General features: G+C 42.0%; 1 protein-coding gene across 2 annotated transcripts in view; it reads right to left on the reverse strand.

The window, feature by feature from the left end:
* PCP4 (Purkinje cell protein 4) overlaps window positions 1-13,954 on the reverse strand; it is an 87,305-nt gene that overhangs the window by 35,041 nt on the left and 38,310 nt on the right. The window contains exon 2 of one of the 2 annotated variants that reach the window (XM_075593715.1): window positions 6,333-6,375. In XM_075593715.1, coding sequence (XP_075449830.1) covers window positions 6,333-6,375 — 43 coding nt within the window. Of the gene's footprint in view, window positions 1-6,323; window positions 6,376-13,954 lie in introns of both variants that reach the window. The other variant, XM_075593714.1, reaches the window with a different exon arrangement.

Raw genomic sequence — 13,954 nt, forward strand, 5'->3', positions numbered from 1 at the left:
TTTCACACAGGCTTGGGAACGAGGCAAAATTTGCCATTTTTGTTTTTCTTTTAGTCAAGCATTAAAAGTCCATAAAAATGTACATGGCAAATTCCAACACAGAAGCAAATGACCATCAGGTCACATGACCCTTTATACCGTATACTGCCATTTAAAAAAAAATGTCACAGTATTCTGATGAAAGTCTGGCATTTTCACTCATTCCCGAGCAAATGTGAACCTTTTCCAGAATTTTGTGAAAAATCAAGTGAAAATTTGCAAAGCAAATTTGAAGACATTTGCACATCTCGAAACACAAATTGCTGTTGTTACTTCAATCACATTTTATTCTATTCTGAAGCTGTCTTCCTCTAGAGAAAATTGTAGTCAAAATGACTTGAGTATATTTACGTGCTTTTAAAACCAGCTCAGCATCAATTGCTGTTTGCAATGCTGGAGGTACTAGATGGTCCCCTGCAAGGTTCTCTGCTAGGCACTGTAGCAGGTTATGCTGGACCCTGCTCGTCAGCCCTAGTACTCTACGTGCACACAGAAGGGTTGATCGTTAAGGGGCCTGTTATTAAGAATTCTTAGATTCTCTCCTTGCCCGGAATTTTGGGCAACTTGCCAATTCACCTTTCATAGATGCACAGGGAGCGCGGCATCTCTGTTCCTCTCCTCACACAGAATGCCAGCACATGCAGGCTCTCTCTCACAGTACATGCAGACTCTCTCTCACAGCACATGCAGGCTCTCTCTCACAGTACATGCAGACTCTCTCTCACAGCACATGCAGGCTCTCTCACAGCACATGCAGGCTCTCTCACAGCACATGCAGGCTCTCTCTCACAGCACATGCAGGCTCTCTCACAGCACATGCAGGCTCTCTAACAGCACATGCAGGCTCTCTCACGGCACATGCAGGCTCTCTAACAGCACATGCAGGCTCTCTCACAGCACATGCAGGCTCTCTCACAGCACATGCAGGCTCTCTCACAGCACATTCAGGCTCTCTCACAGCACATGCAGGCTCTCTAACAGCACATGCAGGCTCTCTCACAGCACATGCAGGCTCTCTAACAGCACATGCAGGCTCTCTCACAGCACATGCAGGCTCTCTCACAGCACATGCAGGCTCTCTCTCACAGCACATGCAGGCTCTCTCACAGCACATGCAGGCTCTCTAACAGCACATGCAGGTTCTCTCACAGCACATGCAGGCTCTCTCACAGCACATGCAGGCTCTCTCTCACAGCACATGCAGGCTCTCTCACAGCACATGCAGGCTCTCTCACAGCACATGCAGGCTCTCTCACAGCACATGCAGGCTCTCTCACAGCTGCTAGTGCTGTCAGAAGCTGGCTGGTCCCAAATAGTAACTTTGTTACTTGCAACAAAGTAATATTCTTCCACAACTTGTATACAGTAGCTTGAGCTAAGGTAATTTGTATCTATTTTTTTTTGTAGTTGTAGCCTCGGTCCCCGGCGGCTCCTAGAGCCCCCCCTCCTTTGTAGCAACGCGGTCGCGGGTGCCACCGGAGCCAGCGACGGACCCGCCGGCTGCTTACAAAGGTGGGGGCCGGAGCAGGGAGCGGTTGGAGCCTTAGGAGGCTCAGCGGCGCACCCGGCTAGCGGGGGCCGCCATTGCAGTTGCGCGCGCATGCGCTGGGGTTGCGCATGCGCGTAAGAGGTCAGGGAGTTGCGGCGGCCATTGGGGGGTTGCGCATGCACAGAGATAAACGCGCAAACTCTAGCCTACCAGGGAAGGCTCTAGGAAGGGACTACAAGTCCCATGAGCCTCAGCAGCGCCCCATGTGATGCCAGGGAGCCAATAGGGCTGGAGGATGGCTCTGCAGGAGCTAAGAGATACATTTTGTGGGCTTGGAGCACGTTAGGCAGTTGGAGCCAGGAGAAGCCAGGGGAAGGAGGTAGGGTGCAGGAGTCAGTGACTCCCTGCACTAGGCCAGCAGCCCCCAAGGCCCCAGCTAGCCCTGAGTCACCCTGTAGTGTGAGTTGTGTCAGGGACAGCCCCCAGGTTAGGGACCCTGCCACTTACTACATAGGGCTAGTTAGGGACACAGCAGAAGCTGCGCGTCCGTCCAGAGGTTTGGGCTCAGATCTTCGCTGTTGCTGCATCAGCCATCCGGGTGGAATCGCCCCGGACGGTAGTTCCGGTGTAATGTCGACGTCGGGATCCTTTGTGAAGTTCCTTGGCATGCCCGGACACCGGAGTGCCCGGCAGGTAATCTACAAGTGCACCAATGAGTCATATCACCTTCACAAAGGACATAGTGGCTGCGCAGTCACACATATACATCTCACTTGAGGGTGGGGTAATACTGTGTGGGGTTACTGGACACTGGGTGGGATCATCCGGTGGAGGTGGAGGTGAAGGTAGCGTCCTGCGCGATGCCGAGTTAGTGTCTCCTCGAGGGAGGGACACCTGTTGGTATATGTGTATATGCTTACGGTTGCTGCCAGTAAAGTCCTTGGTTGTTTTACACATTGTGTGGAGTGATATATATATTTCCTGCAGGAACCACTCCCCCTCTGGTGGAAGCCATCGCCGGTGGAGGCGCTGCACCAAGTACAAGGTTATTCATATTGTCATACGTGCCCCAGGCTCTCCGTGACGGAGGCCAGGCCTCCTGTGAGCCTAACAGGTAAAGCACCACACTGGGTAATGCATATAGATCCCCTTACATACACCCTATCTGCGATGGGGGGGGGGGGGGGAATATGGGTTACATAGTTAAAATCACTGTCCCCCAACTTCTCTTCCCATTCTCCCCTTCACCAACCTCTCCCCCTCCCATTTTCTCCCCCCCACTTCTCCCCATCATCCCTTTCCCCCCTCAACACCCCCCCTACCCTCACCCCTCTCTCTCTCCCCCTCACCTCTCTCTCCCCAATCACCTCTCTCTCCCCCTCTCACCTCTCTCTCCCCCCACACACACACACATCTCTCTCCCCCTGCCCCCTCACCTATCTCTCCCTCCCCCCTCACCACTCTCTTCCCCTCCCCCCTGTCTTTCTGCCCCCCCTCTCACCTCTCTCTTTCTCCCCCCTATCACCTCTCTCTTTCTCCCCCTATCACCTCTCTTTCTCCCCCCTATCACCTACATCTAAAGGTATTGAAATCAGGCGTTTTAACCAGAGACACACTGGATATTCGTCCTAACAAACACTCGGTAAATACGAGTGTAAAATCTAGTACTAATATCCATTGGACGTATTTACTGAATGTTTGTTAGGACGAATATCCAGCGTGTCTCTGGTTAAAACGCCTGATTTCAATACCTTTAGATGTTCCATCATTGTTTTGTCTATTTACACGTTACCTGATGTTTATATCAACAGATGACATCATATTTGACATAACATATGACAGTATACTAGTGTTCCATGAGAGTTTATCACCTTTTTTCTGGGTTTGCATCTAGTTTTGTGCTGGTTGATGCTCATTGCATGTCTCATGATTATATGCATCTGATTGTTACACCTGACAGATTTTCTATCCAGCTGGACAGCTATCCCCTACATGCAGGCGGGGTTATTTTAACCCCTTCTGTTTATTTGGGATCTCTGTGACACATTGTTGTTATTATTTTGACCTATTGAGATGTGCTGCTTCCTTTACTTTATCTTTATGCTGCTTTCTACAGCCAATTGGCTTATATTTTTTTTTGTGATCTAGAGTAGTTGTGAATTGTTTTTTAATTGGGTTTACTTTATTTGTCCATTTTTTTAAATCTGTTTTTGAACAATAAATTATTATTATTTGCGTACCTGTCATACCTATTTGAGTGCCCTGTGTTTGGAGTTTCAGCAATTCTCCGTCTTTTGGGTTTTGCTCCTTCTTACCAGACTTAATCTAATACTACTGTATGATACTAATATCATTAATCCACAAAACCACCATCCCGTGTCCGAGGGGGCGCTGTTACTGTGGAATGGGGCGGTTATGAAAAAACAATGACACAACACAACAGGGAGTTATTATAATATTTTTGAGGTCTTGAAAGCTCTTGTATAGCTGCTATATAACGCCACCAGAATGACCACTACATTATAGCTGGTGAGATATTGGGTACTCGTGAAACATGTTGATATTAGATCCTTAAATTATACTGTACAGTATCATAGTGCTCTAACGAACCAAATACGAAGATTGACAAAACATTGAATAGGGAACCTGAATCACCATGGCAATTGAATCCACTAAGCAGCACAAATGCATTTGCTAGTGTAAACACAACAAAACATGGAAAGTAAACCTAGCATTATTTGGCTCAGCTACAAATTGCATCAATGTGAAGTGTCCTTGCTCATATGGACTTTAATAATGTATTTATAATGTAAGGTCAACATTTCAATCCTTAAATGAACCTCAATCAAGACACAGAACAGTGAGCAAATTGATCCATGTATACTGTACATTCAACCACAACACGGCTTACATAACGATTACTTTGCAATGCTAGTTGCAGATTTAGTGCCAACTTTACTCGGCAGTAAATACATTTCCACAAGTATCTCATAAAGTCCATGGCGTTGCTAGGTAATGGTTGCCTAGCAACACCAGTTGCATATCCAACATACAGGGCAAACTTTACCCGGCAGCGTCTTGGTTGAGTGTATATATGGATCACTTTTCTCACTGTGGATGAAGAAGGCACCGAACCATTGACCTTCTGTTCAAAATACATTTCTTCAAGTATATAAAGTCCATGCGAGTGCTGTCACTTCACATTGATGTGCATTTGGGGCTAGAACAGGGGTCCGCAAAGTTTCCTACATGTGCCCCCTATCTCCTCTCCCCTCCAGTTTGTGCCCCTCCCCCCCTCTCCCTGCATGGTTCTGGCGTCAAGTGACCCCGCGATGCAATTTGACACCAGGTTGCCATGGAGACGTGTCGCTGGAAATTACAGAGGCCTCTGCGATCCCCGGCATTTATTTTAAATACTTTCGGGGTAAAGCAGGGCCTGTAACAACCGCGACCCCTCCCCAGAAAATCTCCCCCACTTTGCACACCCCTGGGCTAGAAGATCTCTGGTTAATCAGTAGTGCTCTTTTCCTATACAGTAGATGTACAGTAGCAGTCTTCATTGCACTCGCTGAGAACATAACATAACGCGTTATACAGTAACCCAGAAATGTTATATCCCCACCATAACACCCAAGCAGGAGCAATAACCTCTGCTACACCTGTATGTCACCTTCAGTTACAAATTATCCAATCATATGTAGACTAGCTTTGGAAATATAAATTTGAATGAGAACCATAACCAAAGGACACGTAAAATATGTTCTCCAACATACATGGGTCAGATTACAGTTGGGCATATGCTAGTATGCAGGACTGGACTTTGACCTTCTGAGGCCCTAAGATAAGTCAAGTTGAAGAGGCCGCAAAAATGAGAAATAGATTTATTATTCTGACTGAAGGGACCATTGAAAATATAACCATGAAACTGAAATGAATGAAAGCATTATGCTAGAATTGTTATACACAAAGAAGACGGTGTGAAGGTAAAATGAACAGTGTTTGCAGATCACATTCATTTTTATATTAAAATATTTTCTTTCAAGATTTTAGGAGAGCAAAGTCATTGTCTTCAAATGATAAGCTACGATGTTTGTCACTTTCGATGCACATGATGATTGACGTAACTTTTGAACAAAAATGTCTGTATTGATAAAGAATCTTCTTTTCCGCCCGTCTTCTTTATTTAACTATTTAATTAATTAATCTGAATTTAAAACTAAAAATGTTTTTTTTTCTTTTCTATTTTGGATGCCCTAAGCCACAGCTCAGTTAGCTTAAGCGTAAGTCCGGCACCGCTAGCGTAGTAGTAATAGAGATAATAAACAATGACAACGAGTCAGTACTTTTTACTTTTATTATTGCGGTATTGCTATTAATCAGCCATTGAAGTCTTTGTTGCTTTGGAGACAACTCAGTGACACGAAATTTAAGACAAGGTGACCCCAAAGAAGGTATAGCTGCCAATGTGTTCGTGGAACCCATCCATCGATAAGAAAGCTATCCTCCTTCACCCCCCACCACTTCAGGGTGTGGCACTATTAAACACTATTCAATTAAATAGACATTAACAAGACATACCGGCCATTATGCTTTAAAAAAACAGACCTAATAAAATGGAATAAAAAAAACCAATCCACCTGAACCACTCATTTGTTTTTAGTTTCACAAACATTAATAACAAAAGCGCAGGAATGAAAAGGTCATGTATGTGATTGTAATGTAATGAATGCAATGCACGTGATTCTGGTTTGCTCACAACAATATTCAAATGACTACATAAACAAATGAGTCTTACCATTCCCACCTGATGTCTGGTCTTTGCCACTTGTTGCCCCAGAACCTTGTCTCTAGATGAAGAAAAGAAAAAAATTGAAGACTAATTACGACAACATGTTATGTACGTGTTAAGACAGTGATTTAAGTCCAATTTTGCCCCCATATGTATTAGATTGATTTACATAAGATCTGTGTATGTATATGTGTTACTCTGCTGATTACATCCATTACACATTTGTCTGACAAGCATGTCTGTTTCACTGGCATAATTGTGCAATCAGATAATTACAATATGCTGAACAATATTTTACTTTGACATATGGCACATAGCACTATACATCTAATTACTATCTTCATACACTACACCAAATACAATTATACATGTTCTCATTCAGATATAAAATCTTACGTGTAAAGAGCATTTTGTCCATCCAGCATACTATATTTATTAAAGCAGTGCTGCAAATATTATAGTTTAAACAGATCATACATTTTTTTTCATTGTGTTGCAAAAAACGCTGATAGTGAATATTCAAAATCAGTGCAATACCAGCCTGATAGCTATCTTTTTACACATATTTAAACCCTTGGCACAGTTGCTGGCAGCCCAGGGGTCAAAATATAATTTTTGAATTTACAGAATAAGCCCATTTATTAGATATGGGCGAATTGTTTCTGGAAATTTGGATCCACCTGAAATCGGGCAGTTCCTTTGATACGTGGATTTCCGCAGATCACTCTCCAAAAGTGAAATCCGCAACCTAGGATTTTAAATTTTATTTCAGAGGCAATGAAAAATCTGTTCCTGGACCAATTTTTGACCATCCGTCTGTGGATTGTTAAAAAGGAACCCGTACGAACGAAAGAACACAGAAAAGGGAGCACACCTGAGTGATATGCTAATGGCTATGCAAAGTATATTTAATGAGTGCCGCCCCACACTTTCTAAAAGGATTTCCATACCAACTATATAGAGTTGATAATAAACCTAAGGCACCACCCTAATGACTGGAATCATGTCAGAACCAACAGGCTTAAAACCCACAACCACCGTATCTCTAAGCCACAGCTCTAGCCGTGTGAGCGAAACCAGCTGATGGCTAGCACTATTGTCACAGCTGTGCTTCCCCTTGTTTTTATCCATCTCTTTAGGGTTTAAGAAGATGACAATGTATAACATCCAGATAATTACCAATAATATTAATTTACAAATAAAAGCAGTGCTTGCTTGTCAAACCGCCGTTATATCTGTGTAATCCCTAGAGCTGCTGAGGTGGCACCCATTTTCTTCTAACCCAGTAGTGTGAGGTTCCCATGTTCTGTTCATCTTTTATTTAATCTCACCTGGCCTCAGTAACTCATAGCCCTCAGTACATATTATTACTTTGTGCTTGAAGTGCTTTCAAGGTTACAAATACAGTTCAAATCAACAAAATAGATATCCCTAGGAGGGTATGCTGTTAGTCAACAATGTGCACTGCAACGTATCAGCTGTTTTAGTTCATACTGCTAGAGCTTTTGTTCTGAATAACAGAGATTGTGCGGGTTGAAATTCTGATCTTGTGGGGTCTGACACCATACCCCATTCCTAAGGTGCCTTAGACTTGTAAACCCGATAACACTTTGGGAAGCAAGCGGCGGCATAGCTAGCTGTCATTTGTAGAGTGTTATTTATTGTAAAATTAAGTATTTAAATGCAGTATATGTCTGGCAGTCTGGCAGTCTGGCAGATGGAGCAGGGAATATTTTTATCCCTCTTCTGTTATACCATAGACACTTATGTGCATGTCCGTCATGTAGCACCAAAATGAGTGCATATACCTCTCTGCCCCTGCCTTACTTTAAAAGCAGACCACTTCCACTTCCTGGTTAACAGTTTAATGTTCGTTTTGGAGCACACCCGTCCGGATTGATATCAATGGCGAATTTGAATGAATCCGCCCGGATTGTCAAGCATGAAATCTGCATGCGGTTTTGGGGTGCGGAATTAATTTCGGTGGAATTTCGGCAACCCAATTTTTACAGTTGAGACCATCTCTATCCCTTACCTTTCATAGGTTACATTTAAACATTATATCAATTGAATGTGGTGGACTGGATCTCTCTGACATAATTACAGATAGGCAAATCCGTCCAAATCCGTTTTCCAAATTATCTCGCATTTCCCCCCCCCCCCCCCCAAATCCGTTTGCAGTGTAAAATCCGCGAATGGATTTGGTTGGTTTTAATCCATGCGGATTCACCAAGAACCGCCATTGGATACAATCCCTTAATGGATTTGTAGAATCCAATCCGCGGATTAAGCAACTCGGCGAATTCTTAACAATCCGTTAACGGATCGCTGAACTCTCGGATTGGAGAACCCGCAGAGTGTATTGGCAATTATAATAAAAAATATGCATAATGCGAAGCGCCCTTTTTGATATTGATCCGCTACAATCCGCGGACCAGAGGAACCGTCCGACCTGCTGTGGATCTAAGTCTGCCCAAAAAGATGCGCCCGTCTCTATACATAATTACAATTGCCTTTCGTGTATTCAAAGAGAATCAAATAGAAACATTATATATACATGTTCTGCACTAAACGTACAACACTAAATAAAGTAACACTACACGCAAAAGATTTTTTTTTAAACAAGGGGAAAAAAATGGGGGAAACTCCAATCACAATAATAAAAGAGTTTGCACACTACTCAGAGAAAAATCCTTTATCCAAATTTCTATCGAAAAAGTTTTTACGATAAGGGAAACATCTGTGACAAACATCACACGATTCAAATCTCCCACAATACTCAAAGTAATATCAGAAAAGTATATAAACAATACAAAAAGGGCCGACACGCCTGAGCTCCTCAACGTTTCGGGAAACAACTCTTTGTCAAGAGGAGTACATGGACTAAGTTGATGTTGATGCAATAATACCACCGTAATAGTGTTTGATAGACATTTAATAACGTCCACCCTACTACTGAAAAAAGCTGTCGTCTGTTTATCAAGTACATTATACACTACATCAAACTTTTTTTAATGTTAAAATTCACAATATTTAGATTTGAAACATATAGTTACGTAGTAGATGAGGTTGAAAAAAGACATACGTCCAGCAAGTTCAACCTATGCTTAATTTAGACAACAGATACTTCATCCTATATCTATACTTCCTTATTGATCTAGAGGAAAGCAAACAAAAAAAAACCCTGTGTTATACAGTATCATCCAATGATATCTCATAAGGGGAAAAAATAATTCCTTCCTGAATCCAAGAATTGGCAATCGGATTACTCCCTGGATCAACATACTTCTCATGTGTACTTATTTGGTATATCCCAGTATACCTTTCCTTTCTTAAAAGATGTCCAACCTTTTTTTGAACAAATCTATTGTATCTGCCATCACAGTCTCCATGGGTAATGAATTGCAGATTTTAATTGCCCTTACTTTCCTTAGTTGCTGGTGAAATCTACTTTCTTCCCACCTAAAGAAGTGACCCTGTGTCCTTTGTACTTCCCTTTAGATAAATAGTTCTTTTGAAAGCTCCTTGTACTGTCCCCGAATATATGTGTATATAGTTATCATATCCCCTCTTAGACGCCTCTTTTCTAATGTAAATAAATCTAATTTAGCTAGCCTCTCCTCATACAGTAAGTTAAATTTTCCATGCCCTTTATTAATTTGGTGGCTCTTCTTTGCACTCTCTAGTTCCATAAAGTTTTTCCTAATATATTTTTAATTCATAAAGTAATTAATGTCTTCTCCTCACTGGTCTACTACAGTATTAGGTAACAGATGAAAGGCAAACTATACGCAGTGGCAGAAAAACAACAACTACCGTGCTATAACACAGCTTAGTTATTATACTGCATGGAAACATCATACAGTACATGTATCCATTTTGAGTCTGCTTCCTCTATTCTTTGACAGCTCAGGTGCACCGATCCGTCAATAGATAAGGCACTTTAGAACATCCATGTGCGCATGCGCGTGGCGGAGGGTCTGGTGTGCTCAATTGCCGCATCCAGGGCTGGTCTCCTGAGCAGCGTTGTGCTTACCAGCTGGTGCACGTCGCAGCGTCAGTGAGAAGGATGGTATGCGGTGGCTGTTGCTATCACGGGGCTCGATCGCGGCGCGCATGCGCGGGGAATGACTCTCTCATTGGATAGTGGCGGTTTGATGATGTCACAACATATCGCGAGATTTGACTGATCTTTTGTATTTAAGTGGCTGTATATTGTGTAAAGGCACTTCTTGACAAAGTGCTTTGCACGAAACGCGTTGAAGGGCTGCGTCCCTCTTTTTTATGCCTTGCTAATAAAGAAAGTTTTCGCCAGACCTGCTCTCATTTGGATGCTGTGCGCTACACAACTACATCTCTGGAATTCATTATATACAGCGGCACGCATTGGAAGGGAGACTCTGGAGGTGAACAAGACAGTGAGTACTCATAAGGGGCTATCCCAATGAGGTGAAGGAGGGTGTCCTAGGACAACTTCCCCAACCTTCAGGGCTTTCTGGTGCCCCCCCCCATTATTATGGACTGAGTATACAAGTTAATGATACCTTAATACCCAGTGTTCTCCCTCCCTCCAGGAGCACACACACAGCACTTTGAGCACCATTGCTCTATCCTAACCATGTATCCATTTTATATAATAATAATAAAAGTTTGTTCTTATATAGAGCTGCTAGTTTTACGTAGCACTTTCAGAGACATTTTGCAGACACAGTCCCTGCCCTATGGAGCTTACAATCTATTTTTTGGTGCCTTAGGCACAGGGAGATAAAGTGACTTGCCCAAGGTCACAGGGAGCCAGCACCAGGAATTGAACCAGGCTCCCCTGCTTCAATCTCAGTGCCAGTCAGTGTCTTTACTCACTGAGCTGCTCCTTCTCCTTTTTTTTTTTTTTTTTTTGTTTTTAATATATTGGATTGCTTTACCATTAAGATGAAACACATCTCCAGGGCTATAGTGATTCTCGGTAGCATAGTACAGGGGTGCGCAAACTTGGAGACACACCCCCAAGGGGGGCACAAGATTTCCCAAGGGGGGCATGGCGGTTGCAGAGGCCCCACGCTCTTCCCCAATGCATTTTAAATAAAATGTCGGGGCATCGCGTGAGGCCTCTGTAACTCACTTACCTTGTCTTCGGTGACGCCATGGCAACGTGACATCACATGACCCCGCGTCGTCATTTGACGCTGAAGACAAGGTAAGGAGGGGGGCGCGAGCAGGAGGGGGAGGAGAGGAGACAGGGGGGCACAGGGGGATAGGTTTGCGCACCCCTGGCATAGTACATGATTATGACAACACTTTTCTTTCACACCAAATATACTGTACTTCCTAAACACAACAACAGCATTAAATACCCAAGCAGTAGGCACAATAAGTAGTTCTGGGAAGTACAGGCAGTCCTCGGTTATCCGACACAATGCGTTACTCAAAAGCGATTTGGATAGTGAAATGTTGTAAAGCAAAACACGTTTTCCCATAGGAACACTGTTTAAATGAGAGGTTCCGTTCCTGAAGGCATTTTTAACACTAAAATACACCAAATATTTTACGCAGGCAATAAGATATGCAGCACACACATAAATTATATAGTGTATATACTGTATTATATATATAATATAACTTAATAAATAATATATTATATAGTATAATATAATATTATATAGTATATATATATATATATATATATATATATATATATATACGCTCTTACGACGCTTTGCAACATTGTTTATGTGTATGTGTGTATACACACACATACACATAAACAACGTTGCAAAGCGTCGTAAGAGCGTTGGATAAGCCGTTTTGGCGTTGTAAAAATGAACATAGGTATGCATTGCATAACGTTGGATAAGCCATTCGTTGTAAAACGAAGCGTTGTAAAACGATGACTGCCTGTACTGTATATCTCCTATTAGTATCATCCACATCAGTAGTGTTTGGGTATTGTCCTTGACAAACTCCTTTTCTACAATATGCAATTGCAGCAGATTTAAGCTAATGTTATTTCAATGTATCTTTGGAAAGAATAAAGTCACAAATTATAACTTATATTTTTATAACATCATCTACATGCACGGCTGCCATGAAAAATGATGAAGATACCAATTGTAATGATTTTGATGGGTCTTCAGATGTATTTTATTTCCCAGCTGACATTATTAGGAGACACAAATGTCTTACTTGATGTAAATTGTGTCGTGGAGATGCGTCTGAACTTTAATTAATCAAGTTTTTTTATTTTTTAATCTCTTATCCCCCAACGTACATTGCCTGAGCTTGTTACAGTATTTGGAAAGTGGTTTTAATAAGGCATTAAGTGGATTTTTTTACATTAATTTTATTAAGGTATATGTTAATTTTCCTCAGCAATAACATGGTAACCAAGTCTGACTTGACATAAAAGCACAAAAAAAACCCCCTATGTTTTTATGTGTGCAGTGAGGGGCACTTTTTGAGCGCTTGATGCTTTATTTCTGTATAAAACTACCTGTTAAAGATTTGCAAAAACAAATTAACTGGTCTCTTAATATTAATAGCATTAACGTGGCAAAAGGTGAAATCTTCTACATATTATTTTCAATAAATCAGTCCTGTAATATTAGATAACAGTGACTGTTTTTTTTTCTTTAACTCAACCCTTAATGTCATCTTTAATGATGTTATTTATTTCAGAGCTAGTATGATGTCATTGTTTTTAATTAACTTCTTTCTGATTTGTGCTCCTATTAAGAATAATAGGCTCACTAGCCATTTTTTAAAACAAGTTTTTAAAAAAAAAAAAAACAAGTAATAATCATTATCACTTTTTGATAAATGAGTGTTCTATACACTTTTATGAGTACCAACAAGGTTTCATATCGTTTTGTAACTCATATCCTATTCATTGTTATAGCATTCATATTTATTACTGCTATAATCTTTGCACTAGATAAGTTTCTAGTTTTCTTGTAACATTTTGTTTGATACTTTATCATTCACAGTGTAACCGATATGTAGTTGTTTTGTGTCCTTTACATTCAAGTGCTGATTTAATGCTGACTTAGGTCCCCTGTCCATCAATGGGTTAAATAAGACATTGGGCTATATAATGGCCCCTCTGGGTCTTAGCTGACCACTACCCTTGATGAAGTGACCCACTTAGAGTCACGAAATCCGTAGGGTGTTGTTTTTGCGCTGTGAAGGACAGGTGTGGGATGTGACACAACGGAACTTCAATGGTGACATAATCAGTCCAGGACCGGCAAGGGATAGTTAAACACACACTCGCAGAGGCAGAGAGCAGCTGTGTGTGTGTAAGCTGTTGCATCCCACCGGATTGGCTCCCCTCCAAAGATACTGAGTGAAGGCACTAAGATCAGGACTGGTTCACTCCTGTGAGCACATCCAGTCCCACTATTTTTCCTTTAATGTTTTTTTTTGATTGTCAATATTTATTAAAAGATTAATTTTTATATATATACCTTTTTGGCTTCATTAACCTCCCTGGGGGGGATGGGGGGTGCTCTAGTGAGGGTCAGACCCATTAGGCATCCAGCCCAAGGGAGATTGGTAGTCATATTTCACATAGCCTAAGCAGTAGGCAATAGTGTTTGGCAAAGTTCCCGCTAGCGCTGAGCGCGGTCATGCTTGGAGAGCGC

Source organism: Ascaphus truei, chromosome 3, assembly GCF_040206685.1.
Source record: "Ascaphus truei isolate aAscTru1 chromosome 3, aAscTru1.hap1, whole genome shotgun sequence".
NCBI classification, from domain to species: domain Eukaryota; kingdom Metazoa; phylum Chordata; class Amphibia; order Anura; family Ascaphidae; genus Ascaphus; species Ascaphus truei.